The sequence below is a fragment of the Lontra canadensis genome, unplaced genomic scaffold (assembly GCF_010015895.1).
Source record: "Lontra canadensis isolate GAN:19392208 unplaced genomic scaffold, GSC_riverotter_1.0 scaffold107, whole genome shotgun sequence".
NCBI classification, from domain to species: Eukaryota; Metazoa; Chordata; class Mammalia; order Carnivora; family Mustelidae; genus Lontra; species Lontra canadensis.
Genome location: NW_022631101.1, coordinates 1,107,596 through 1,134,987, shown reverse-complemented (window position 1 = coordinate 1,134,987; position 27,392 = coordinate 1,107,596). Strand labels below are relative to the sequence as shown.

At 55.9% G+C, this 27,392-nt stretch overlaps 1 protein-coding gene across 3 annotated transcripts; it reads right to left on the bottom strand.

Moving 5' to 3' along the window:
- Positions 1-35: 35 nt before the first annotated feature.
- Positions 36-25,838, bottom strand: NECTIN2 (nectin cell adhesion molecule 2). 3 transcript variants are annotated; one of them, XM_032838897.1, is made up of 9 exons: positions 25,498-25,837; positions 14,975-15,370; positions 12,066-12,362; positions 11,216-11,333; positions 10,649-10,797; positions 3,967-4,120; positions 2,042-2,105; positions 1,812-1,898; positions 36-1,171 (listed from the first exon to the last, which is right to left on the bottom strand). In XM_032838897.1, exons 1-9 carry the CDS (start codon positions 25,589-25,591, stop codon positions 905-907), a joined length of 1,626 nt encoding a protein of 541 aa, XP_032694788.1. In that variant the 5' UTR covers positions 25,592-25,837; the 3' UTR covers positions 36-904. The 3 variants fall into 3 exon arrangements, with proteins under 3 accessions (XP_032694788.1, XP_032694791.1, XP_032694789.1); XM_032838900.1 differs by lacking the exon at positions 2,042-2,105 and having other exon boundaries at positions 919-1,171; positions 25,498-25,838; XM_032838898.1 differs by lacking the exons at positions 36-1,171; positions 1,812-1,898; positions 2,042-2,105; positions 3,967-4,120 and adding an exon at positions 6,116-6,823 and having other exon boundaries at positions 25,498-25,833.
- Between the last annotated feature and the right edge of the window lie 1,554 nt (positions 25,839-27,392).

The window sequence follows — 27,392 nt, the reverse complement described above, 5'->3', positions numbered from 1 at the left end:
CATCCCCTTCACATCCCACAGAAAACAAGTTGACATCTGGTCAAAGTATAAACTCAGATTTTGTAGGAAATGCTATATTACAAAAACAGTATTATATCCCCAGCATCCACCCCCCGCCCCCGCCCCGGCCAGTCTCCCTGCTGGGAGATGTTTGGGTCCCATCCCACTGGGCAGGAGTAAAAGGACTCAGTAGTCGTCAAAGTAACAGCAACTTCTTCCAAGGCTGGGGCCGGAAAGGCACACCGCATGAAACTTAACCCATCTAGTCCTGGGATGAGGCTTAATTCCCTGTAGACAGGAATTGGGGTAGTGGGGGCTCAGGGAAGGGTCTGGACCCTGAGACTCCTGCCTGCAGGAGGGAGGAGATGGGGAAGCTCTGCCTTGGGGTGGGGAATCCCTTCCCTCTTGTCTTTGGGGAACAGACAGGGTAGGGAGGGGGTGAGTGGGGCTCTGCTGCCTGGAGGGCTCAGGTCTGAGCAGCAGGGTACCCCCAACACCTACCCCAGCAGAACTATTGGGATTTTACTGCCTGAGGACAACTCGGAGGTCTGGGGTCTTCTTTGGGATTTGGGGGGAGTCTGGAGATGATGGGACATGAGAGGTATGATCTAAGGTCACAGTCTTAGGAGACCTTGGGTCAGAGGTTATGCAGAAACATATTCCCCCGCCCCCATGTGAGATAAGGTTACCAGGTTTCTGTTGTCATGGCCAGTTTCTCTGGGTCAGAGATCATGGATTAGAGGCCATAGTGGAGCCACCAAGGCAGAAGTCACAGATGAGATGCATTTTTGTGTGTTAACTGACCATGGCCTGGCCAGAGGTCAGGGGGCACTAGATCCCTGATCTAAATCCCAGAAAGTGAAGGGCTCAAAAGTGAGAGGTGAGAGGCCAGGGCCATGGCAGCTCACACATACATGGCCCGGGACATGACAAAGCCTTTGCTCTGGTAGGAATCAGAGGGGCTGGAGTAGGACAGGGCATCATAGATGGGGTTGATTTTATCTAGATAGTCTTCCTCCTCCTCCTCATCATCCTCTAAGTCCAGGGAAACCCCCTCCATGACAGGTGGCCCAGGAGGCACCAGGATGGGGGAACCCAGGCCCGTGGCCCCAAGGAGCAGGTGCCCTGACCGTTCTTCCAAGGTGGGCAGCTCATGGTATCGAGGCATATCCTGGGGGCAGGGAGGGAAAAAGAGTCTAAGGTCATCTCCTGTGCAGTACACAGAATCCCAGCCTGCCCTCTGACCCCCCAAATCCTGACCATCTCTTTATGCCAGCCAGTCCTGACTTCATCCCTTGTTCGGCTGGGTGGAAATTGCACTGGAGCAATCATATGGCTTGTCTCCAGCTTAAAGCCCAGAGCCTGTCAGTCCTGGGCCTCTCCTTTGTCTTTTGATCGCTGACCACAAGACTTTCTCTATGAACCTTTGACTTCAATCTTGACCTCAACTACTTAAACTTAAGTCCTGAAGAGCTCCTTAAACCTTCATTTGTCTCAACTTCAGTATCTGACCCCTGACATCCAAGAGACCACAGAGGGGAATGACAATTGGTTTTTGTCTCATCTCCAGGCACGGTATCTGGCAAATGTAGATGTTCAACCAGTCTTCACTAAGTGACTTTAACCTCATGTCCTTGGACTTTTTCAACCATGACCTCCCCCACTGAATCCCAAACATATCTCCGTGCTCTAAGCTCTGAGTAGAGATACAGCACTGGCCTTGAGTTGTGACCTTTAGTGATGGACCTTTTATGTCAGAAGCTGATCCCTGGCCCTTAAGCCCAAACCCTGAACCCTCCCTGAATTCCCACCTGCTCAGCACATGAGACACCAGCATCAAAGTAGGGGGTCTTGAGTGGGCTGTGCTCTGAGGCCCCAAGAGTGAAAAGCTGGGAGGGCTGCAAGGAAGAAAGAGGGGCAGGTCAGGACCCTCTCACAGCTGGCCTCTCCCCCAGAAGTCCACCCTCCTAGCCCTGGCCTCAGTGGGAAAAGGTGCGGGTGTGGAGGTGGGGGCAGCTTGGGCTCCTGGGGAAGTGCTTACCATCTCAGGCTCCTCCAGCTTCGCCTTGGGGGTTGGTGGCTTGTATGAGGGAGGCCCTTCCAGACTGTTGGGTAGGAGGAAGGTCAAGTGGAGTCTCAGACCCGAGAAGCCCTCCTATCCCAGGATCACTGCAGATGCCCTTCCCTCTGCCCGATCTCTCTTTCTGCTGCCCGCCCCCCCCAACAGTCCCCCTTGCCCAGCTAACTCTTATTCATCCCATGAATTTCTCTTCTTCCAGGAAGCCTCCCTGATTCTCCAGGAGGATTAGGGACTCCTGATATATGGTTCTATCTAGCTGTTCCTCTCTCTTGGGGCACTTACTGAGTTTGTATTTGAAACATTATTTCTGATATCATTCAATAACTATGCCACTGTGAGCAAAGTGAGGAAAGAATGAGATCCGTGTCCTCAATAGTGTTCTCAGAACTCCCTGTGAGGAAGTCAGAAGTATTTGTTTAAAAAATGAATGAGGGGTGCCTGGGTGGTACAGCTGGATAACCGTCCAGCTCTTGGTTTTGGCTTGGATCATGATCTTGGAGTTGTGGGATCAAGTCCTGTGTGGGGGTCTGTGCTCAGTGTGGAGTCTGCCTGGGATTTTCCCTCTCCCTCTGCCCCTCCTGCTCATGTTCTCTTTCTCTCAGATAAGTAAATCTTTGTTTTAAAAAATGGATGAATAAATGAAAGTTGCAGAAACTTCCTTGTGAATCAGAATCACTCAGGGAGCTACAGATTTCAGGCCCTTCCTGCAAAAGTTCTGATTCAGGGGCACCTGGGTGACTCAGTCATTAAGCGTCTGCCTTTGGCTCAGGTCATGATCCTGGGGTCCTGGGATCAAGCCCCACATCGGGTTCCCTGCTCCCCAGGAAGCCTGCTTCTCCCTCTCCCGCTTCCCCTGCTTATTATGTTCCCTCTCTCACTCTCTCTCTCTGTCAAATAAATAAATAAATAAAATCTTAAAAAAAAAAAAAAGTTCTGATTCAGTAGGTTTAGTGTAAGCCCAGGAATCTGCATTTTTAACAAGTGTCCCTACCCTTACTACACACACACACACACACACACACACACACACACCGGACTATGTTACTTCAGAATCATTTTGGTCCCAAAATGCTCACTTGATGGAAGAACTTCAGCAAGTGATTCTGGCTCTCTGCACCTATTTCCTCTTTGAAGTGGGTATCATGGGTTCCCTATGAGAATTTCGTTTCTGTGACGCATTTACGTGTGTAAACACTTTTAAAAAATGTTTGCCTCATCATTGCATTCCTAACCTCTGGCGTCTGGCCCTGAATGGTTACTTTCTTAATACTCACTGAATCAATGAACAGATGTGAGGCCTCATCGAGGTCACACACGTAAAATGCATTTCACCAAGCCTGGCACATAACAAGTGCTCTGCACAGAGAAGTGTGGTTAGTTCTCTTCCAATATCCAGGCACTTCTGTTCTTAGACTGAGATTTTAGCAGGGCACATGGCCGCCCTGGGTAAAGACTACATTTCCCAGCTTCCCCTGAAGCTGATATACCATGTGAACAGGTTCTGGCTGATGGAAAGTGAGGCAAAGTGATGGGTTCCCTTATAGGGCAGGTCACTGCCCTCTATTTGTCTTTCCCCCAGGCAGGAATAGGGGCTTTGAGGTCAGGGGGCTGTATCTGGTTGTCAAGTATATAGACAGTGCTAGAAGAATGGGGAGCCATCTTGGAATGCTAGGGAAGGGAAGGTTGAACAAGGTGGCAGAAGCCTGGACTCTGATGACGTCACAGAGCAAAGCTGTCATACCCACACTTTACAGGAGACAGAAAGAAACTCTCCTCTCCACCCCACTTAAGTCACAGTGATCTGGGTTCGCTCCCCTCGCCCCACCCCTTGGGTTCCCAGATTCTGGGACCCCTCCTCCACCCAGTTCTTGGGGCCCACCACTCACTCATCCTCCTCCTCTGCCCCCTGTAGCCTCTGCTCTTTCCGCTGCTGCCGACAGATGAGGATGCCTGTGGCGACCACAGCGGTAGCAATGATGGCAGCGATGATGCCCCCAATGATGCCACCCGTGGCCCCTGCGCCTGCTGTGTTGGGGGTCTCTGCAAGAAGAGGGACAGTGTCAGGGGGTCTCCAGGAGGAAGCCACAGCTCCTTATTCTCTAAGTCATCACCCACCTGCCTGCCTCCTCTCCCTGGTTCTTACTGAGCATTTGTTGCGTGCCAGCGTCGAATAAAACATCTGCAAGTCCCTGTTCCCACGGAACATCTGTTTTAGCTGGGTAGGGAGACCAAGGGCACAGAGACGAACACAACAGCTAACATGCCAGGTGGCAGTAAGGGGTCGAGGGTAAAAACACAGAGTGGGGAAGGTGGTAAGGAAGTGACAGAGCGGGGGGCCCCAAGGGTCATCAGAGAGAGACTTACTATGAGGCGACATTTGAGCAAAGGCCTGAAGGGACGGTAGGGGGTGAGCCAGGAGGAAATGAGAACATTCCAGGCAGAGGAAACAGCCAGTGCAAAAGCCCTGAGGAGGAAGCCTTGTGTTACTTTGAAGGAGCAGCAAGAAGACCACAGACCAGAGAAGATGGGGTGGGGGGAGGAGGGAAGGGAGGTGACCCAGCAGAGCTAAGAGACGCAGAATGGTGGGTATTCTGGAATCGGGATCAGAACGCTTCATTCATTACAGGGAATGGAGTCACCCTGGGCAGGGGATGTGGTTCTGCCAACCTAACAGGAGAAGGAATCGAGAGAAGCTATGCCCCCCTGGGTCTCTCGGTTGGAGTCCTTCTCTGTTCCTGATGTCACCTGTTTACTTGTCAGTTTCCACGCGCCACTGCGAGCTCCAAGGGGCACGGTCTGGCACCTGGTTGGTGTTTGCCAGATGTGCGTGAAGGGGACCGGCGTTCCAGGATCCACCCCATGCCAGACTGTCCAAATTCCCATTTTGGGGAGGAGGCATGGGGGGGACCCGAGGTGGGGGACGAGACCATAAACAACCAGAGGAAACTGCACGTGTTCGCAAGCCCCACCCACAGGCTCCACCCTCGTCAGCCCCATTGCTCAGTTGCCCAGAGGAAGAATGTCTGGGTCGCGTTTCCACAACTTCCTGCTCCGCAGCCTGGCGGCCTCGGGATGGGCTTCAGAGCTGGCGGGATGATGGTAACTGCTGCTCACTCAGTCCACACAGTGCCATCCTGAAAGTACTGTTATTCCTGTTTTTATTGCCGGCGCGCGCGGTGGGGAGGGGGGAAGTGGGAGGGCGGGGCTATGTCTGCCTGAGTCACCTCTGTGTCCCGGCAGAGTAAGTGGAAATCAATACCGGTGGGAAATGGACGCCCCAAGCCCCACCTGGCGGCTCCGTGCGGGCACTTCGGGCGCATCCTCCGCGGCGGGGCTCGGGACAGCAGAGGTGACTGGGACCAAACCTCCCACTCCCCCACCTTTCCCAGGCTCCTCCTAGTTGGAGGAGCGAGGAGAGGGATACAGAGCTGCAGCCCCTCCCTTGGAATCATTGAAAACCCGTTGCGACCTGGACAAGAGGAAGAAGGCTGAGAAAGGCCACGGTTCAGTGTCATCAAGATGGAACTTTTCTGGTTCCTTAATACCTCCACTTGCCCTGTATCCTCAGGGCCCAGACAACAAAGGGGGCCTCCCTCCCTCCTGAGATCCTCAGCAACCGCAGAAGGTCAAGTTTGAGCTCTGGCCCCTCCCCACAAGGGCAAACCAGTCCAGGTTCCCTGTCTGTTCTGGGGAGCTCTGGGCTCGCACCAGTTTGGCTATTCTCCCGACCCCCACCCCTGGCAGAAAGGCAGCCACAGTCCTGGAGAACCCCCTCAAGTCCAACTTTCCTAGCCTCTGAGCCCAGAAGCCAGAGACCCACTTTCCGGGTAGCACTGGCCTTGGGGGGTCTCAGGCATCCAGTATGTCCTTGAACAATCCAAGTAGTCAGAGCCCCCCCCCCCCCCCTTGGCCCCCCCGAAGTCTAGTCCCCATCAGGCTCCCACCCCCGGGACCTAGTAGTCCCTGTCCCACCCCCAGTGAGGGGGTCTGACGTATTACAAGACACCCCCGATGTTTTCCTCCAAGGCGTTTATTAACTCCTGAGTCTCATGGAGCCGGGGCAGGTCAGAGCCAAAACCAAGTTCTCTGTGTGTGTGTTGGGGGGCGTTCCTCTCTAGGTCCCCATGACCGAGCTCCCCCGGGGCCTCCCCTTCCCCATGCAGCCCTGGAGACAGAAGTCCAGTGTGTGATTCCAGCTCCCTCCCAAACCCAGGGAAGTGGGAGGTGGCATCTGAGCTCCAGTGTCGTCCAGAAAAACGAGTCCAACCAGTCTGGAACCCTTTGGCTGGCGTGGCTGGCTGTGTCTCTGTCTCTGTCTCTGTCTGTCTCGGGGTCACACGTAAATTGCCCGCCGTGAAATGAGGGAGCCATCCAGCTGGGACTCCATGTCGTCCTCGAGAGCCTTGGGTGGAGGCAACATGAGACCTTCCTCTGCCTTCTCCTCCTCTTCCTCCTCGTCCTCCTCCTCTTTGCCATCCGGCTTCAGGGGGCCAGGGGCGGCTGGCGTCCAGAAGACGGGGCCCCCATTCCCAAACACCTGAGTTTTTGGATCGTAGGCTCCTCCTCCACTGCTCTCTCCTCCTCCTCCTCCTCCTCCTCCTCCAGGGCTCTTCCTCCTCCTCCTCACCCTCAGCAAGATGAAGGCCAAGGACCCCCCAGCCAGAAGTAGTAGCACCAGCAGTGTCCCCCCCACGGCCCCCCACACCACTGGACCCACGTCTCGGGGCGAGGCCCGGGGTGTGTCTGAGGAGAGAGAAGGAGGGGTGAGAGAGAGAGAAAAGGGAGACACGAGGTCAAGAGGACACATCTGTGGTGGGGGGTCGGGGGGCAGAGGACACAATAGGGGCAGCGACGGGAAAATCGGGGAGGTGACTCTGGGCAGAAGACAGGGGAGGTGGAAGGAAGGTAGAACCTGTCCACTCTGGGCTACACACACTGGGCACTTTGGATGGGGGTGCGAGGGGGGTTGCCAACTGGTGGCCCCCAGATGTGTTTCCTGATACCTGCACAGGGTTTTTCAAAAATTAAACTTGCTAACATTGCAGAAACTAGGTGATTTCACCTCCCACCCTCCCAAAAAAATCCAGATTTCTTTTAGGGAAAAAGAAACTCAGTTCAGGCCACAGCAAGTTCTCGTCTCTGCTGGGCCAAGGGCAGTAGCTGTGTGAAAGCGGCTGCGAGGGTCGGAACAGGGGTTCCGCGCCCGGCCACAGGGTCACTGGCCAGGACCCCAGAGGCATCTGAGTTTGCGACCTGCTTTGGACAGACCTGGACAGGGGGGATCCTCACAAAAACTCTGAGGTTAGGGTCATGGAATCTTGGGTGGACTGAGCCAGGAAAAGGCCGAGCTGGATTGGGGGTCAAGACTGTCAGATTCCAAAGCCCGGTGGACTTGAGAGAGGGAGGAAAGAACGGGGAAGGTGCTCCTGAGAAACCCTGTACCCCTTGGAAGTGGCTGGGAGCACCTGGTCTAGGCCATGTGGCATGCCTCCTGGCTGGGCCATGTCCCCATTTGTGGAACATGGGGGCTCATAAAGCCCACTGTCTCGAGCTGGGCTAGTGTTCCTGGCAGTGGGCCAGCAGCTGGGAGGGGAAGGGTCTGGAAGTGGAGAAGGAAGCCAGGGACTGCTAAGAGTTCAGGAGGGGGGCGGGGACAAGGGGTGGGGTCTAGGGCCCACACCAGGAATAGACATTGATACAGTTTAAACCTAGAACCATTTTACATATGCCCCTTCCCCCACCCCTGCATGCAGGGCTGCAGATGGGGAGAAATCAGAGGGTGGGGAACCCACTTAAACCTAAACCCCTCCTACCCACACCCTGCACATAGGAGGGGCTGGGACCCAGGCTCCTGAGGGCCCCCGTTTCTCCGGGTGTTTCTTTTAAGAGCGGCATTTGCAGGGACACCTGGGTGGCTCAGTGGGTTAAGCCTCTGCCTTCCGCTCAGGTCATGATCTCAGGGTCCTGGGATGGAGCCCCACATGAGGCTCTCTGCTCAAAGGGAGCCTGTTTCCCCCTCTCTCTGCCTGCCTTTCTGCCTACTTGTGATCTGTGTCCAAAAAAAAAAAAAAAAAAAAAAGTGGCATTTTCAAATAGAGCCCCGACTGTGAGCTGTCAAACCCATTTAGCAATTCATAAGGAGCAGTTTAAAAAAAAAAAAAAAAGTAGACTAGAAAAAGTGTCTCCCAAGTAGGAAGGATAAGTACTATCTTGTGAAACTTTTTTTTTTTTTTTTTGGTCTGCCATATCCTCTATACTGGTACACTGGTTAGAGGCGTGCAACAGTTTTCTTACTGAGAACGCCCATCAGTGACGTCCAGGAACCTGTTTCGGCGCAGGATGGAATGTTTATCTGGGTTTCTGCAGTATTTTGGTATTTTGGAGCAGGTGGGTGTGTTCGTGAGTCTGTGGGTCAAAAGTTCTCCCGTCTCCCCGAGGCACCGTCTCGCTTGTGGCACAGCCTATGTGCCTACCGTTGCGCTTACGCGAACCCTGAACGGCGTGCCTGTGACCGCACGTCTGGGTCTGGGCGTGTGCGGGAGTGCAAGGTGACCCTGCGACCCTCTAGATGCGACTCAAGGGCTGAGAGTGAGGGGCGCCTGGGGGGGCTCAGTCGGTTGGGCATCTGACCTCCGCTTGGGTCAGGATCCCGGGGTCCTGGGATCATGTCCCGCGACGGGCTCCCTGCGGAGACGGGGTGTCTTCCCACAGGGCTGAGTCTCTCCCTGCCTGGTGAGCGTGAAGGGCTTAACTTTGAGGCTGGTGTGTTCTCTTGGAGCGGGTGGTTTCCGGCAGGGGACGTCCCTGGGATTTCTGTGTGTTTTAAGGGACTGTGGGGGGTGTCTGTGTGTTTGTGGGTGTGTATTCCTTCAGTGACCCTCAGGTATGACTGCATCTGTGTTTTCAAGGCTCCGCCCCTTACAGGGGTGTCTTGATTACTGTGCCTAGGGAGACCAGGTTCTCGGGTGTGGATCTGCGGTAGGGGTTCAGGGGCGGGCTTTCCAGTAGGGCTGTGGTGGGGTGGGCGGAGCCGGCCCTCCCCTGGGTGTGTCTTCCAGGGCGGGACTGAGTCTACTTCACCACAGTCTCCCCAACATCAAGGGGGATGCTGGCAAAAAGGAACCCTCAACAAATATTTGTGAGATGACGATGTGTTGAAAGCAGCAGGGTTTCTGGGGAGTTTCTGAGGGCGTGCGCCTCGGGGAACGTCTCTGAGGTTCTTTGTCAGTATCTGTGCGAGAGGGACGGTTTCTGCATGTGAAACTGTTGGGGTTTCTCCCCGTGGTGGGCATGTCTGCGTGATAGTGTCTGGGACAGTATAACTTCCTGGGACAGTGGGTCTGAGCGGGGGCGCCATGTATCTATGGTGCATGTCAGAATTCCTGAAAGGGATCTGTTTCCATTTGTTTCTAGGGGTGTGCGTGTTTGTGTGTGTGTGTGTGCACGTGTGTATGGTATGAGATTATGTCTCAGGAAAGGAGACTTTTCTGTGTTTCTGTGTCTGGCCGTGGCGCCTGTCTCCAGGTGTGTGGGGGTACTCACACTTATGTGTCCTCACATTTATGTGTGTCTGTCTTTGGTCATGTTTCTGAGCACACCGCCCCGCCCCCGGGCCCACCAAGGCACTATTCCCTGTGTTGTGTGTTTGCACAGGTGTGCTGCATGAATGGGTGTGCCGGGAGGGTGTTTCTAAGAATGGTACACGTGGCATCCTGGGGGACTCTGGGCTGGGGTCACCTGGCTTTGTTTGGTGTATGCCTCTGCTCTTGTGGGGTGCATGTCTTGGTGACGGTGGGTCTGAGTGTGCGGGTTGTTTTAGATGAGTTTCTGTTTTGATTCTGAGGCCATCTCAGGGCAGAGTATGTCTCTGGAGATGTGGGTCCTGCTTACTAAGACATGAAAGGGCCTCTGTTCCCAGCTCAGGGGTCCCCGTGTCTGTGTCTCGGGGCACACGGCCTCCCTCCCGGTCTACAGTTGTGATTCCTACCCCACTTCCATCTGCCAGTGCCTCAGGCCTAGTTGGCCTTGTTCTTTTCCGCTCCTGTCTTGGGGCCCATCTGAGTTTGAGGTCATTATCAGGGAGACTGACGAGAACTTTCGACCCAGAGACACATCGGCCGCCATTTCCAAAACACCCTCTAGAAACACAAATCCTCCAACACACACGAAAACTGATTTCCTGATGTGACTTGACTAGCACTCACGGTACGAAATCAGTATTCAAATGCGTCTGTTTGTGTCTGTCTAGCTGTGTGACATGTGTCTCTCCAACTGGATCCCGGGGCGATGCCCCTGGGTCTCCTCCTGGAATCTCTTTCCAGGTCTCTAGTTTCTAGGAAGCCCCCAGCAGAGCCTCATCCTCCTGATTCTTCCTCCAGTGCCTATCCTGTCGTCCCGATCCAGATCCCACGTGGAGACGAGACAGAAAAGCCACACGGACCTCCTTTCTCATTGGCAAGGCGGGTCTGAATCTTTCCCCAGGCCGGCGGCACAGCCTCCCTCAACGCGGCCCCGGAACCCCAAAGGGAGAAACACTTGGGGAGCGGACCACCTCCAAGACCTGCTCACCTCGCACGAGGACCACCTGTTCAGCACGTCCCGTGCCCACGGCGTTGGTGACTGTGCAGATGAATGTGGTGTTGACCAGTCTGTCCACTGAGTGGATGATCAGCTGGGGGCCCTGGGCTACTGCTGAGGCTGGGAAGATGCCTGCTGTCCTGGAAGGTGCAGGGGTCACCGGAGGGGGACATCAGGGGAGCACAGGCCTGGTCCCTGATGACACAGCCTTCAAGATCCAAGCTCCAGGGACATAAATGCTAATGCTCAGGACCCTACACGGCCACCACTCTCCTGGAGAACTCACGGGCTCAGGTTCCTGATGCGCTTCCCTCAGATCCAGGGGTCTAGACCCCCAGCGCCTCCTCCCTCAGACCCAGGAGTCCAGACCCCCAGCTGCCTCTTCTTTCAGACCCAGGAGTCCAGACCCCCAGCCCCTTCTCCCTCAGACCCAGGAGCCTAAGGCCCCTAGCCCCTCCTCCCTCAGACTCAGGGGTCCAGACCCCGGCCCCTCCTCAGACTCAGGACCTGACTCCCTCAGACCAAGGACCCAGGGGCCCAGGTCCACCCAGGACTCACGTGCTCCAGTCATAGCCTGTGGGCTCTGGTTTGCTGCGGACGTCACAGCTCAGGGTGGCCTCGCTGCGGCCTAGGTACCAGTTGTCATCGTAGCCGGAGATGGAGACCTCAGGGGGGTCTGGAGAAAATAGGGGAACTAGCTCAGGGACAGGGAGAGTCCCAGAAGAGGGGAGAAGTCAGCAGAGAGATGGAAATCCTGAAGAAATGAACTGGGTTGGCAGGAGGCAGACCTATGGCCCAAGTGGGACAAATCAGTTCCAGCTATGTCTCCGTCCAGGGATGCCACCTGGGTCGTCTGGAAGGAGTTACTGTTCCACCAAGGCAGTGCCTGTTATTCCTGTCACACCCGGAGCAGATAAAGGAAGTGGTTTAACCAAAGGCAGTGTCTGGGGAGCTAGCGTGCAGAGTGCTGAGCTGGGGGCTGGGGTGTTTGGCCAAGGCGGAGAAGAGCCCGCTGAGTTACTCTCCCGCTGCTCTTTGGGTAACACTGGGGGGTGTGGGCGGTTTTTGCAGTTTGCCAATTTCCTCGGTATAAATACTCCCCAGTGGTCAATTTCAAGCTGTCCCTACAACTTCCCCGGATGTGGAATTGGGACAAAATGCATAAAACTGGCCCTTGCGAACCCATTCCAGCTCATCCACTGATCGTGGTGGGAAGGAGAGAGCCTCATGAAGCCAGCGGAGGCAACGAGGGGACACGGGGGAGCCAGTATAGACAAGAGGCAGGAAGGCGGTGCCGACTTTGGCCTGGGGGGCTGATGCAGACAACACTCAGGGAGGGTGTAGACAGTACCCTAGGGAAGCCAGCGTAGACGATACTGGGGACGCGATCACAGCCCAATACACTCACAGCGCACGGAGAGGGTCACAGGCAGCAGGATCGGCTCCTCGAAGCTCTCATGCTCTACTTTGCAGGTGACCTTGACACCATCTGCTCGGCTCAAGGGCACCAAGGTGAACCGGCTGGTGACAGTGACTGTGCCGGGCACGGGCCCCGACATCTGGGTCTCTTTGGTCTCCCCATCCAGGGGTGAGAACCAGGAGATTCGAGCAGGTGGGCGGCCACCCTCAGAGACACAGCGGGCCACGGGCACGGGTTCCAGGCTGAGCGTGACCTCCTGCGTTTCGGCGTGGTTCTGGGGATGTGCTGGGGAGAGCAACGGAGGGGGTACGTCACTCCTCACCTGTGGTCCTTCCACAGACACCTCTGCAATGGGGCTGAGCCAGGAAGCCCCAAGCGCTGGGGGCTCAAATCCCACTTCTTCTGCTTAGCAGGTGCATGGCCTTGGGTAGACCATTTCCCAGCCCTGTACCTCAGTTTCCTCCTCTGTAAAGTGGGGAGAACTAAAATGCCTACCCCAGAGGGTTGTCGGGTAGATTAAACAGATAGGTAAAACCCTTGGGATGGTGACTGATGCTCCCTATGCTGTGTGTGCTGTGACATTATTCTGTCCATCCTCCTCTGCCAGAAAAGCAGAGACCGTGTCCAAGAGCCTGAGATTTTCTTTTTTTTTTCTTCAAAAAAAGCCAAAGCAGGATAATGCAGTTCAAAGGTCCAGCTCAAAAGACCTCCTACTTCTTCCCTGTAATTGCCAGGAGATGGGGGTGCCGGAAGTGGGATAAAGTTGTGGAGTTTCCCAAAGCTGGAAATTTTTTGCCCTTTTCACCCATCTTCCTGGAAACCATGGAAAGATACTGGGAGGCAAACAATAAAACGTCCATGAGGAATAACCCACAGGTAGAACCGGACTGTCCCGAGTTTCTGCGTCATGGCCCCGGGTGCCTTGTGGATCTCACTGGGTTTCTCCAGAGTTCATCGATGTGGTACAGCCCTCTCCTCCTTCCCTCCCTTTCCCTCCTTTTCTCCCCTGACTGCCAGAGCCTCCGATGGGCCTCCCCACATGCTCCCTGGTTGCCCAGCCACCTGTCCTCTGACCACTCCGGGCATGCGCCCCACGCCTCCCTCAGTCCCTGCAGCACCCACTGCAAGGTGTTGGCGACCATGTGCCTGGAAGGGTCTGGGCCTTCCTTCTCCTTGACTTGCTCTTCCTCCTCCTCCAGATCCAGGCTTCACTTCCTCAAGGGAACTTCCCTGACATCTGACTCTCCCTTTTAGGGGCTCTCACGTCACCTGCTACTCCGGGAAAGCAGAGCTTTGGCTGTTCTGATCCGTGTTCTGCCCTAGGGGATAGCTAGTGAGAGGCAGGTGCTCTCTACGCAACCCTTGAACAGAACGCATGATGAGGGGGCGCCTGGGTGGCTCAGTGGGTTAAAGCATCTGCCTCAGCTCAGGTCATGATCCCAGGGTCCTGGGATCGAGCCCCGCATCGGGGTGGGGGTGTCTCTACTCAGCAGGGAGCCTGCTTCCTCCTCTCTCTCTGCCTGTTTGTGATCTCTGTCTGTCAAATAAATAAATAAAATCTTAAAAAAAAAAAAAGATTCTCTCTTTAAAAAAAAAAAAAAGAAGAACACATGATGACACAGGGAGAGACCTTTGCAAGTGGTGGAGATCTGTGCTTTGAACTATGCAAAACAACTGGGGTTTCAGGCTCCATTAAAAAGGGAAGCCTCTGGGGCACCTGGATGGCTCAGTCATTAAGCGTCTGCCTTTGGCTCAGGTCATGACCCCGGGTCCTGGGATGGAGCCCCACATCATCAGGCTCTCTGCTCGGCAGGGAGCCTGCTTCTCCCTCTCCCACTTCCCCTGCCTGTGTTCCCTCTCTCTCTCTCTCTCTCTCTCTCTTTTAAGATTTTATTGATTTATTTGATAGAGATCACCAGTAGGCAGAGCAGCAGGCAGAGAGAGGGGGAAGCAGGCTCCCCACGGAGCAGAGAGCCCGATGAGGGACTCCATTCCCTTTGTTTGCTAATTTGATTATTCCCTGGCATTACCTCTAATGTATCTCCAAAGCCAGACATCTTCTTGCTACCCCAACGGCCTCCACCTTGGTCTAGTTGCCATTACCTCCCGCCCTGTGGTTCCCGAGCTTCCACCCTCGTCCCCAACATGCAGCCAGAAGGAGTCTGTGAAAACCAAACCCAGATCACATCTGTCCCCTGCTCAGAACTTCCCACAGCTCCTGTTCTTTCAGGGCAAAAGCCAAAGTTTTCATGTGGTCCACGAGGCTGTCTGTGATCTGTGGCCCTCATCATCTTCTTGATCTTGTCCCCTCCTACTTTGCCTTTATTCACAAGCCTCTGGCCACACTGACTTCCTTGCTCTTCCTCAAATGCACCCTGCCACAGGGCCTTGGCACTTGCCATGCCCTCTGCCTGGAATTCTCTTCCCTTACTTAACCCTACAGGGCTCCCTCATCTCTTTCTAGTTTTTGTTCAGATTTCACCAGGCCTCCCTAGCCAACATTGTAGCCTGCCCCCTGCCCCCCGCCCTCTGGCTTCCAATGCGCCTACATCCACCTGACCCACTCCTATTTTTCTTATGATGTTATTTACTCTCTGGCACCCCCTTATTGAAGTAGAAGCCCCAGCAGGGCTGAGAGCTCTGCCTTATTCATTGCTTCACGCCCAGAGCCTAGAATAGTGCTTGGCACCTAGAAGGTGCTCAGTCTATATTTCTGAAAGCCTTGGGAACTGCCGTGTCCTCAACTTGCAGGATAGAGTCTGACACGCAGTAGGCGCTTAACTGGTATTTGCTAACTGAGCGAAGACCACAGGGAAAGTCAATATCACACTGAAGCCCAGAGAGAAACGGATCCTTGAGGCGGGGATCTCCCGTTCCCTGACCCCCGCACTGCTCACCTATGGCTTTGAGCCAGGTCACCCCCCGACTGGTGCCACTGGGGAAGGTGGCAAACTCGCAAGTGTAGTTGCCCTCGTCGTCCACTGTCAGTCCCCGGAGGGCCAGCGTGGCGTCTCGCAGATCCATCTCGGTGCCCTGCCTGGTCCCTGCACTCTGCCCGGCAGTGACAAAGGACAGCCGCTCTTCACCAGGTTTTGGGCTGCGAAAGCTGGGGCCGTAGGAGGGGTGGAAGGCGGCCACACTCTTGCTGACCCCGGCCGCGTCTACATGCAGCCAGGTCACCTGTGACACTCGGACTTCCGGTCCTGGAGGCAGCAGGTGGCATGGCAGCTGCACGGTGCCGCCCAGGTAGCCCCGCACCTCGGGTGGCACTCGAACTTGGACATCCTGGGCTCCTGGAGAGAAAAGAGAAAGAGACTGGTGGCAGGGGGAAGGACTCAGACACCTCCAGACTAGTCGGGGCCATCATGGAGGGGCTCCCCTGGGAAATGTGGACCCCAAATGCCATGCAGGAGCCTTTGTGGGGTCCCCATTCCAAAAGGGCCATCCAGGAAACATATATTTTTTTAAGATTTTATTTATTTATTTGACAGACAGAGATCACAAGTAGGCAGAGAGGCAGGCAGAGGAGGGCAGGGAAGCAGGCTCCCCGCTGAGCAGAGAGCCCAATGCGGGGCTCGATCCCAAGACCCTGAGATCATGACCTGAGTTGAAGGCAGAGGCTTTAACCCACTGAGCCACCCAGGCGCCCCCAGGAAACATATTTTGAGGAAAACTAGGGATACGGAAATCTGGACTAAATTATGGGCTGCTTTGGAATGTTCGCTGATATTCTTCTTTTTTTTTTTTTTTCAAGATTCTATTTATTTGACAGAGAGAGAGAGAGATAGCAAGAGAGGGAACACAAGCAGGGGGAGTGGGAGAGGGAGAAGCAGGCTCCCTACTGAGCAGGGAGCCTGATGCAGGGCTTGATCCCAGGACTCTGGGATCATGACCCAAGCTAAAGGCAGACGCTTAACAACTGAGTCACCCAGGTGCCCCTGTTCACAGATATTAAGCACGGTGGTTCAACCCCGGCAGGTAGCATTCCTGTGTCTGCACCATCATGTCCGCAACATACTCTCAAATGGGTCAGCAAAACCAAAACCAGCTACAGAGAGAGCCAAGAAGATAATGCGGCAAAATGTAATCTGCTGTGGAGTCTGGCGGGAGAGTGGGAGGCAGGCTCCTGAGCTCTTCTTCCCACTTACACCTGCTTGTATGTTTGCAAATTCCCACTATAAAGTGTTCGGATGGAAAAAAAGTGGGGCGCCTGGGTGGCTCAGGGGGTTAAAGCTTCTGCCTTCGGCTCAAATCATGATCTCAGGGTCCTGGGATCAAGCCCCGCATTGGGCTCTCTGCTCAGTGGGGAGCCTGCTTCCTCCTCTCTCTCTCCGCCTGCCTCTCTGCCTACCTGTGATGTCAAACAAAAAAAAAATCTTGTAAAATGTTTGGAGAAAAAAAAGAATCCCCCTCAAAAATCAATCAATAAAAAAATAAATAAGCCAGGTGCCTGGGGGCCTCAGTCGGGTTAGGCGTCCGCCTTCATCTCAGGTCATGATCCCGGGGTCCTGGGATTGAGTCCCTCATTGGGCTCCCTACTCCGCGGGGAACCTGCTTCTCCCTCTCCCTCTGCCTTTCTCGGTCTCTCACGAATAAGTAAAATCTTTAAAAAAAAAATAAGCGTGTCACAAAATAAGTTTTTAAATTTTTAAAGTGTGAGGGCAGCCTTCACTTTTTTCTGCACAGAGTTACACTTTCTCTCACCTTTCTAGAAAAACTACAGCTCTCTGAGCCCTTTTTTTTTTCTTTTAAGATTTTATTTATTTATTTGGGGGAGAGCGAGAGAGAGCACAAGGAGGGGTCAGAACAGAGGGAGACAGAGAAGCAGGCTCCCAGCTGAGCAGGGAGCCTGATGTGGGGCTCGATCTCACGACCCTGGGATCCAAACCTGAGCCGAAGGGAGTCAGATGCTTAACCGACTAGGCCACCCAAACTGCCCCCATCTTTTTTTTTTTTTGAGAGCTTTCTTGAGATATCATTTCCACTCACCCACTGAAAGTGTCCAATTCAATGACTTTTTAAAAACGTTTTATTTATTTATTTGACAGACAGAGATCACAGATAGGCAGAGAGGCAGGCAGAGAGAGAAGGGGAAGCAGCTCCCCGCTGAGCAGAGAGCCCGATGTGGGGCCCGATTCCAGGACCCTGAGACCATGACCCGAGCTGAAGGCAGAGGCTTTAACCCACTGAGCCACCCAGGCGCCCCTCAATGACTTTTTGTATATTCACAAGAGTCATTGTATATAGTGTCTATTGCTATAATCAATTTTATTTTTTTTAAAGATTTTATTTATTTATTTGACAGATCACAAGTAGGCAGAGAGGCAGGCAGAGAGAGAGAGAAGGGAGGAAGCAGGCTCCCCGCTGAGCAGAGAGTCTGATGCGGGGCTTGATCCCAGGATCCTGAGATCATGACCTGAGCCGAAGGCAGAAGCTTTAACCCACTGAGCCACCCAGGAGCCCCTATAATCAATTTTAGGACACAATTACACTTCCCCAAAGAAACCCAGTGCCCATTATCAGTACCAATACCAGGCCTTTGTTCTCTTTTTTATAGCTGAGGCAGAGGCTTAACCCACTGAGCCACCCAGGTGCCCTATTTTCTCACTTTTAGTAGAAACCACGATGAAGAGGACTGTGGGTCTGTTATGCGAGGTGGGAGGGCACAGGGACTGAGGGCACACTGCCTGGGTTCAAATCCTGACTCCGCCATGCCCTGCCTATGTGACTTTGGGCAAGTCATTTGACCTCTCTGTGCCTTGGTTTCCTCAGCTGTAAAATGAGGATAATCACAGGGCCCACCTCCCAGGGGTTGTTACAAAGATTAAAGAATATTTGTGGAGCACTTAGCTCAGAGGCCACAGGAAACAGGAGGTCAGTGTTTGTTGAATAAAGGCTGGCCAGGTAGGTATAATTACAAGTGGCACTTGACATTCAGTCTCGAGGCGGGTCAAGGGCACGTGCCCTGTCGCAAGGGGGGCAACAGCTGCGCAGCTGTCTTTGACGGAGATGGGGCGTGGGGAGTGTGCGGCCACCGGCCCCACATGGGAACCCAGGAAACATTAACAGGAGACCCTAATGATAGGGTCCCCAGCAGAAAGGGAGTCCCACCAGTGGGGGCAGTCCCAGAAACTTCTGGAAAGAAGCCATCGGTCAAGACCACTGTGTAATGGATATACTGTCTCACAGAATTCCCACGCATGTCTCCAAACAGCCCAAGAGTTAATATTTTGGAAACGGGGCTTTCTCCCCTTTGGACAGGCCACGTTACTGGTTGTCACGGGTTTCCTGCTGGCTTGGTCCCTTTCCAGGTGGATGACCATATTTCTGAGCCTCAATTCCTCCATCTGTAAAATGGGGATGTTCACAGTACCCTCCAGGGTCCCCTGTGAGAGTTCCATGGAACGAACTGCTCCCATTAGGGCTCTGTAGGGCCTGGGGCAGGTGAGTCAAACAGGCCGTTAGCTGCCCGCCACAGGTGAAATCCAGCTTCGCTTGTATTTTCTTTTGGCCCACGCAGCACTGTTTCACACATGAACTAGCACTCAGTAATCTACTAACCCACTGAAGGGCCTGGTGATTAATCAGGATGTGGGGTTCCTGCGGGTCCCCAGTGGGGTGGAGAGGAGGAAAGGCTGCCTATTCCTTCAGGGGCCAGCGCCCTTCACCTACCTGGCCTCCAAAGGCACTGAGTGTGGGACAAAGGTCCCTAAAGTCTCTGCCTCCTTCTAGCTGGGTGAGGAAGGACAGGCACTCTGTCAGGAGAAACCATCTGGCCTCCGGAGCTCTGGAGGGAGCCAAGTAGGGTGGGGCCAGTGAGTTAGGTTTTCTCCTTTGAGACAAGTGGGAGCCATGGAGGGTTCCTCAGCAGGAGAATGACTAGGCTTAAACCAAGGGAACCTGAAGGGCAAGTGGAGCTGGACGGAAACCTGACCAGCCAGCAAAAGTCCTGACAAGGGCTCAAGAGAAGCCCTAGAGGTTGAGATGGAGACCAGGGGCGGGGTAGCAGGTTGACTCCTTGAGGGAGTCCATGCAACAAAGAGCAACTCAGCAAAGAGGTCCTGGGTGCCAGAGGGTCGGTACCCAAAGACGGGATGTCTGTTGTTCCCTGCTGTACCCCCAGAGCCCACACCAGGGTATCGAATATACTAGGTATTCAGTGAACACCACCGAACAGGAGTGCCTGGGGGGCTCAATCAGTTAAGCGTCTGCCTTGGGCTCAGGTCATGATCTCAGAGTCATAAGATCGAGCCCCACATTGGGCTCACCGCTCAGCAAGGAGTCTGCCTGAGATTCTTTCCCTCTGCCCCCTCCCCTGTGCATGCACACGTGCACACACTCTCTCTCTCTCAAATAAATCTTTAAAAAATACATATATATACCACCAAATCAATGTCTGGCTCTGTGCTGGGTGTGGTGCTGCAGGACAAGTCAGGTGCTTGTTCTCCAAGAGCTGACAATGTGACAGGGAGGCAAATGTCGCACCAGTGGGCATCAGCATCAAGGATGCCACAAAGACTGAAGGTGGCAGGGAGTGTGGGTAAGAACCCAGAGCCGAGGCCTGACCCAGCCGAGGCAGGCTGGGAGGGCTTCCTGAAAGAGACCTGATTCCTTTTCCAGGGAACCTGAGCTCAGGCCCACGGAGCCCCTCCCCCACCTTTAGGCCCCTGTGTCCCTTTGGGGACCCAGATTTCCCATTCTAAGGGAGGCCTTGTGATTGTGGGATGCCTGTGTCTTCTGAGGGAGGTGGCCCTCCTGGATCTAGGGTCCTGTCTCAGCACTGCCCACTTCAGAGCATTTAAAAAACCCACTCTTCGGGGCGCCTGGGTGGTTCAGTCAGTTAAGCATCTGCCTTGGGCTCAGGCCATGATCTCAGGGTCCTGCGATGGAGCCCTGCATCTGGCTCCCTGCTCAGCAGAGAGTCTGTTTGTGCTCACTCTCTCTCACTCAAATAAATAAATAAAATCTTAAAACAAACAAACAAACCCGTCCCTTAACTTCTCATAGGGCAGGCTCCTGAGGCAGGTCTTTGGTCCCCAACTTTCTGCCCCAGAAGGCCCCGTGCCCCTCCCCCTGCTCAGCATTTCTTCTGTCTTCCAGCCTGGACTTTCATGACTCCCTGGAAAGTCACTAGGGGAGGGATTCTTTGTCCTGTTAGGCTCACAAGCTAAGCCCTCAGTGTCCACAACGGGGCCTGGCTCCAAGGGGATGATCCCTGTTGGCTGAACAAATGAGGTTCTAAAATCCTCTGGCTTGAAGAGCTGTAGCATTGGGTGTGGGGGGGCTCCCCGTGGGCTCCCCTCACTCGGGAAAGAAACTAGAGCCTTTAGGGCAGCCCAGGATTCCCCGAATCCTCCTTCTGGCCCTGTCTCCCACCCCCTGGGCTCTCCCCGCTCCCTCCCTCATTTCCTTCAGGTCTTTGCTGGGCCAAGTACTCCCCTCCACCATCACGCTAATGATAATAACAAACCCCCACCCCAGACCCAGCTTCCTTTTCCTCAAGGCACCTGATGTGTCTTTGCCATGGAACATCAGGGCCGGGGGACTGGGATCTTTGTTCACTCCTGTGGCTCTGGAGCCTAGAATGGTGCCTGGCACACTATAGGGGCTCCATAAATATGATGAATGAATGAATGAATGAATGAGATGAAGGCAGAGAAACAGTGGTGTACCCGACTGCACAGGCTGAAGCTAAGTTAAGGGCTTTGAGTGCCCTGGAGAGTTACATGTGGGGGGAGGGGGGAGGGGGCAGGGTTAGGTATGTGCCTCTGAAAGAGCCCTCAGAATGGGATGGGGCAGGGATGTTGGGGGGTTGGGGCCTTGAGGAAGAAGGCTCAGCCAGACCGAGGCAAGTTCAGAAGGTAGAAAGGCTGGGACCTGAGGCCGAGGGGCTGCGGGACTTAGGGGCACAGGGGTGGGTCAATGGAGGCATGGGAATTGAAGCCAGTGGGGGGGGGGGGGGATAGGGGGGTCGGGGGGTGCAGGGGGCCGGTAGCTGGCCTGGAATTAAGAGTCTCAGTGTCCAGTGTGCTGCTGGGTGGTGCCGGAGCCCTGACCTTGGCTGGGATGTGGCCAGCACCACAGTGGGGGAGAGAATGGCTCAGGGAACACAGACCTCACTCAGCCTCCTTCATCAGCAAGCCAGACTAGTGACAGCCTCAACGGGGAGTCAGCGAGGTCCCGGGACACACTTCCTCTCCCTGTGGCTAGGCCTTCGGGCTTACGGGTAGCAGAGCAGGGGCTGCCTGGGGACAGTACGAGCCCAGCAGGAAACCGTGATGGACAGAGACACAGACCCTGAAACCCTGAGATCTGGGGAAGGGTAGATCAAGGCAGAGAGGCGTGTGCATAGGGCTTACAGCACCCTAGAGGAGGAGTGGGCCAGAGGCCCCGACTCCTGGGCTCCTGCCTGGCTGGCTCCCCAGGGCTTGGCTCATCCCCTCTGCCCCATAAACACTGGGACCTGCCCTGCAGGGCGCGGCGGGACTCAGCAGGCCCTTGAAGGCCAGCGTGCTTGGAGCACTGGCCTCAGCTGCTACCTCAGCCACCTTGCTAATTAATTAATTGCATTAATCACAGTGCCCACCCCCACAGCGGACATCCGGAGCCGGTCTGGGGTGGCGGGGGCGGCGGTGGCTAGCAGCAGCAGCTGCGGCCAGGACACCGGCTTTCTGGTTGTGCCCAGGACTTCTACACCTGCCTCCCCTTCTCCCCTGGTCGTCTCTCAGATGGTGGTTATCACTCCCTTCCCCAGGCTGAGATTTCCCTGCCTTTCTGCAGGGGTTCGACCACCCTGAAGCCCTTGCCTATGGGGTCTGGTATTTCTGGGGTGAGTCTCTAGGATCACTCTTCCTGGCTGAACCCCTTGGACAGAAAGAAGTGCTCATATACCCAGTCTACATGTGCCCCCAAAATGTTTCTGGCCACGCGACTCTGGCCTCCCTCTTACAGGTCTTTTCCCTTTGATCTCTGAGTGAGTGCCTACGTGCCTCCAACTCCTAGGTAGGGTCTTTGGCCTCTACCTCTGTCTCTCTCAGAGTCTCTGCCTCCCTTCCATGTCTCTCACGTTCTCTCTGACAGCTGTACTGAGACCTAATTCCCATACCATCCAATCCACCCATTCGAACCGCACCGTTTAGCACCGTCAGTCTACTCGGACCCTATATTCATATGCTACGTATCCGGTATATTTTATATTTACAGATTGGGGACTCCATCAAACCGGAGCCTATCTCGGAACATTTTCACTAGCCAAAGAAGATCGCCCACATCCCTAGCTGTTCTCATATTCTCTTTCCTCTATGTTTGACATCTGAGAGCCCAGTCTTCCTGGGTCTGGGTCTCCTGCCTCTGGAATCTAGGTCCCTGCATTGACTCCGGGGGTCTCTAATCTCTCAGGATTTCTGAGGGTACATCTCTCAGGGTCTCTGGTCCTGGGACCTCCCTGCCTGCTAGATCTCCCCATCTCTGCCCATCTCCCTACATCTCTGATAATACTTTCCCCATGCCTGGGCCATCTCGTGGGTCTCTCTTCTCCTCCCCCTCTTGCTCCATTTCTCAGCCTCACTGGGACATTAAAAATGTAACAGCGTCCCTGGTGGGGCGGAGGAGCTGGCTGGCATGCCTAACTCCCTGTCCCTCCCATGTCCACCACTCTCTGGGGCCCCCACATGCGGCTGGCCTTGAGGCTCTCCTGTGCCCTGACCTCCCTGGGTCATGACATAGTCATCACTGATGGCTGGGGGCTTTAGGGCTCCCAGCCTGTCACCAAACCTGTGTCTCTCTCCTTAGGCAGTTCTTGCCTTTATTCTGCTGTCTCTGTCCAGCTCCCTCCCCTCCCCCCCCTTTCTCTGTCCCTGCTCAGTAGCTTGCTGTCCCACCCCTGTGGGCTGTAATTCATTCTCTCCCATCTCTCGGTTCCATTCTAGTGTTTGTCTCTGATCCCAACCCTAAATTTGTTTCAGATGCAGTCTCCATGGGCTTCTGTCCCCATCCCTGTATCTTTGCCCTCTCTCTGAGTGGCCCTCCCCTCTTCTTCTGCCCCCTCCCCGCTTCCCGCTCCTGCCTGTGAGCAGACCCACCCCCACTTCGCTCCCCAGTCCCCCTTTCCTAACAAGAAGGGATAGCAGGCCCGCCATCCCCTCTCCTCCCATCCCCTCCACCACCGTGGGGCTGCCTGGCTGACCCTGGCAGACGAGGATGAACAGTGAAAGCTGGGGAGGACCCAGCTGGAGGCCCAGGTGGTGCACCCTCAGTCCTCGGAGGCCACGCAGGGGGAAGGCTGAGGAGCCAGAGACAGGTAAAGAGAGATGGGTGGACAGGAAAGGGAGAGAGCTCTGTGGGAGATGAGAGCCAGGCGACCAGAGAGAGGTGAGAAATGAAGGGGGGGGGGGCACGGAGAGAGGGAGGGAGGCAGAGAGAAAAGCAGGGAGTGTAGGCATAGGGATGAGGGGTCAGGAAAGGGGAAGGCCCTCCTCCCCAGGTGCTAGGAGCTTTCACATGGGATCAGCAGGAGTTCCGAATCCTCCTAATGGCCCTGCAGGGAAGGGGTTAGGATCTGTTTTACAAAGTAGGAAATGGAGGCTCAGAGGCCCCTGGTGGAGCAGAGCCAAGAAAGGCTCTGAAGTCTGCATTCCAGGGGGCAGGCTGTGGACCCTGGGAAAGAGACTGGCCCTTTTGAAACCTCTGTGTCCCCATCTGCAAAATGGGAACAGGAATAGGATGTGCCTCCCAGGGAGATCTAGAATCCTCCAGGAGATCATGGATCACGTCAAAGCCTGGCTCAAGGTCAGGCAGGTTTTGAGCATTTCCCCGGAGCAGCAGGTCTGACCTCATCTCCCTACCTCTGACACTGAAGGGGAGGCAGTACCCAGCTCTGAGGAAAGGCTGGGAGACAACTCAGAGACATGCTGGGAAAAATAAGGTCAGAACGGTAACCAAGGGCTCCCCCAAGACATCTCTCCCCACCCTCCCCGCCCCGCCTACACTTTCTGGGCAAACCCTTGGGAAACTCCAACATCCAGAGTTTCTAGTAGGGAATAAACAGCCCGGTCACCTGCAAGGGGCGGGGCCAAAATCTCCTTCACCTGTTTCCTCCCAGCCCCTCCCTCCTCTGAGAGCTGCGCCCTCCCTCAAGGGGGTTGAGGGGCACGGGAGGGGGCTGGTGGGCAGAGAGGAGGGAGAGGCGGGGGATTAGGGCGGCGGCTCCGCGCGTTCCCCCCCCCCCCCCCCCACCCCCCAGCGGCTCCAGGGACGAGGGCGCGACCAGAGAAAAGATAAGGTCCCGAAACCAGGGAGTCCGGAACCGGGAGTCGGGAGAGCGCCCGCCCCTCCCTCCCGGGTTCAGCCAAAGTGAAACCGGTAAAACTTCCCCAGGGACGTCCCAGCCGACGGCTCACAAGGCGAGGGAAGGGTCCCAGCCTGTGGGACTCAGCTGCTCTTTCGGCCTGGGACCCCACCGACCGAGCTCCAGCTTTCCAGATAGAGCATCTGGCCCTTGATTACATCTAGAAGCCAAGAACACGGTCCCCCGCCCACATTTTATAACTGGATTTCAGAAGACATTCCAATGTTCACAATTAAATCTGAGGTCCATGGGATAGAGCCTCTTCCACCCCCCCCCCCCAACATTTTACCTAGGACTCGGGAGACAAAGCCCCTTGCTCACAACCTGGAACCAAGTTTGTGCCCTGTCTGCCCCCAATTTGACTAGGACCCAGGACATATTGTCCCTAGCCTTCATTCTGCCTGGGACTCAGGAGACGGAGCCCCCACCCCTAATTTTTCTGGAGCCCAGGAGCCAGGCCCCAGCCCCTTGTTTTCTGGGGCCCAAAAGACAGAGCCTTCATCTCCCTGAGGCCCACGGTCGCCGGTACTCATCCTTGGCCCTCCAAGGAACCCAAAGTCCGAGCTCCCGGGCCCTCTGGAGGACCTGGACATCTGGCCCCCCTACCCTCAATTCTCCCAAGGCCTCAGACGCCCAGCCCTGGGAGAAGGAAAATGGGGGGATGGTCTTGTCTCCTCGTTGCGACCCTCCCGCTGGGGGAGGGGGGAGAAATTCCCCACATGCCTGAGGGGGTAAGCGGAGAGGGAACCCCAGATCCGGTTGACAGCTCGGTGCGAGGTGGGGAGGGGGTCGCGAAGACTCGGATTTAACCCTTTTGGCGTTAGAATCTGAGGAAGGGGGAGGGGGTAACCGAGAAGTCCGGTGTAGGCTGGGGGAGTTGTAAAGAAGGGTGATGAGGGGAGAGGGCTGCAGAGAGGAAAGGGTCGGAGTCGGTAAGGGCCAGCGAGGAAGAGGGCTCGAGAGAGAGGGCTCGGTGAACTGGGGTGGAGCGGGGAAGGTGCTCAGGCTCCCCCCACTCGAAAGGTGGGGAAGGGACTGGGTCCGCGCGGAGGGTGGGCGTCTGTGGTTTCTCACCGGTTTCCCGGAGCAGATGCAGCAGCAGCAGCAGCGGCAGGAGCGGCAGCGTCGGCGACGATCTCGACGGCGGGAGGGCTGCGGCCCGGGCCATGGGGGGGCCCGGGGAGGGACTGGGCCCGGGCGGGGGCCTGCGGGCCACTCCGTGAGCGCCGATCCGCTGGGCGGTAGAGCAGGTGCCTGAGGGGCTCCGGCTCTCGGCCGGTTCCCGCCCGGTCTACTCTCGCCGCTCTGCTCTCGGGGCCGGGCTCTCCCCGCTCGGTGCCCCCGGCCCCAGGCTTCTCTCCCGCAGCTCGGACTCGCTGACGTCACAGGACCCACCCCTTCCCTCCCCCATCCCCCCCGCGGAGCCGACCTTGGGCTCCGGCCCCACTGGCTCAAGCTGTCCCGCCCTCTCAGAGATTCCACGCTGGTCCTCCCTAGGATTCTACTCCCGCCCCGCCCAGCACTCTGCACCCGCCCCCTCCCAGGATTCTACACCTGCCGCTCCCGGGGATTCGATCTCGCCCCTCCACTAGAATTCTATCTCCGCCTCTCCTGGCGTTCAAACCCCGCCCCTTTGCCCTCCAGCAGGCCTCCCGCGCCCCGCCTCCCCCGGTCGCCTGGTGGCTCCTTTAAGGTTCTGTCACGCCCCCTCCGGGTCTCAGGGCTGTCTCCGCCCCCTGAAGCCACGCCCCCATAGGCCCCGCCTACCCACTCTCCCGGCAGTTGGTCCAGCCTCTTCCCTGAAACTCAGTCCCGCCTGGACTCAGCCCGGCGCGAAGTTCTAGCCCCGCCCCCTTCGGCATTAGCTGAGGCCTCGTCGTCACACCTGCGTGAGGCACGTGGGTTGTCATAGGCCCGCCCCTCCTGGAGTCCCGCCCCCAGGCTGAGACCACCGCCCCTTTCCCCGCCACCAGACTTTCCCAGTTCTTGTCACCCGCCCAGTATCTGTCTCCATCTGGGAGCGTCTCGGCGTATCCTGTCTTTTCCCAATCTCTGCCTCGGACTCTGGGCGTCGCTGCGCCATTCCTGTCCAGATTTCTCTGTCCCTCTCAGTGTCTCTGGCTCTGTGTCTCTCTCTCACCATCTTTGATCTCCTTCGTCCCTTTATTTCTCTGACTCTGGGTCTTTCAGTTCTCACGTCTCGGTGTCGCTTTGTGTTTCTGCTCTCTTTGTCCTTCTCTTCCCGTTCCTGTGTCACTTGGTTCCCGTGTCTCTTTCCAACCCCTTGACTCTGTCTCTGTCTCTATGTGTGCCCCTCGGTGTCTGTCGTTTCTCTCTGTGTCTCTCTCGATGTCTCTGTTCCTGCCTCTCTTCTCTGTCTCTCGCTCCGCGCATCCCGTCCTCTCCTGCCTCGGGTCCTCACCTCCTCGTTACCGCAGCCTCCCGCCAGGGGGCGGCACAGACCGGCCCCGCGCTTCTCTGGCCCTGCGGGGCTGGGCTAGGGTCGGGCCTCCAGGCTCCGTCGGTCCCTCCCCTTGTCCTTGTCCCACTTCTCCGATCTTCCCAGCCTCCTCGCGTCTTTGTGTTTCTAGTTCTGACTCGGCCCCTTTGTCTCTCCCCGGCGGCGCCCGCTCCTCCCCACCCCCACCTACCTCTTCACATTCCTAGGACTGACCGGGGGAGCTGGTGAGGCCGCCCAGTGTGTTGGGGAGAGGGCGGGAAGCCGGAGACTGGGGGAGGGGGAGGAGGATGCCACTGAGCGCCTGAAATCCCCCCCACCCCGTTCTGGTTCCTCTAGGGCGAGGGTGCCTCAACTGGGGGCAGATGCTTGAGAGCTTCTTGCCCCAGCAAGAGGACCCCCTAGACTTGCCCTCCCATTCTTTTCATCACACACCTGAGCTTTCTTCCCCAAAGGGCAAGGTCTCCAATGGTAGGGATTCTTACTGGCCTGCCTTCAAGTATTGATAATG

Coding starts and splice junctions, on each gene's coding strand:
- NECTIN2 (XM_032838897.1), bottom strand. CDS start 25,591: ATGGCCCGGGCCGCAGCCCTCCCGCCGTCGAGATCGTCGCCGACGCTG. Junction 12,363..14,974: donor GACCTGGCTCAAAGCCATAG/GTGAGCAGTGCG, acceptor TGCTCTCCCCAG/CACATCCCCAGAACCACGCC. Junction 11,334..12,065: donor TGTGACCCTCTCCGTGCGCT/GTGAGTGTATTG, acceptor TATTTTCTCCAG/ACCCCCCTGAGGTCTCCATC.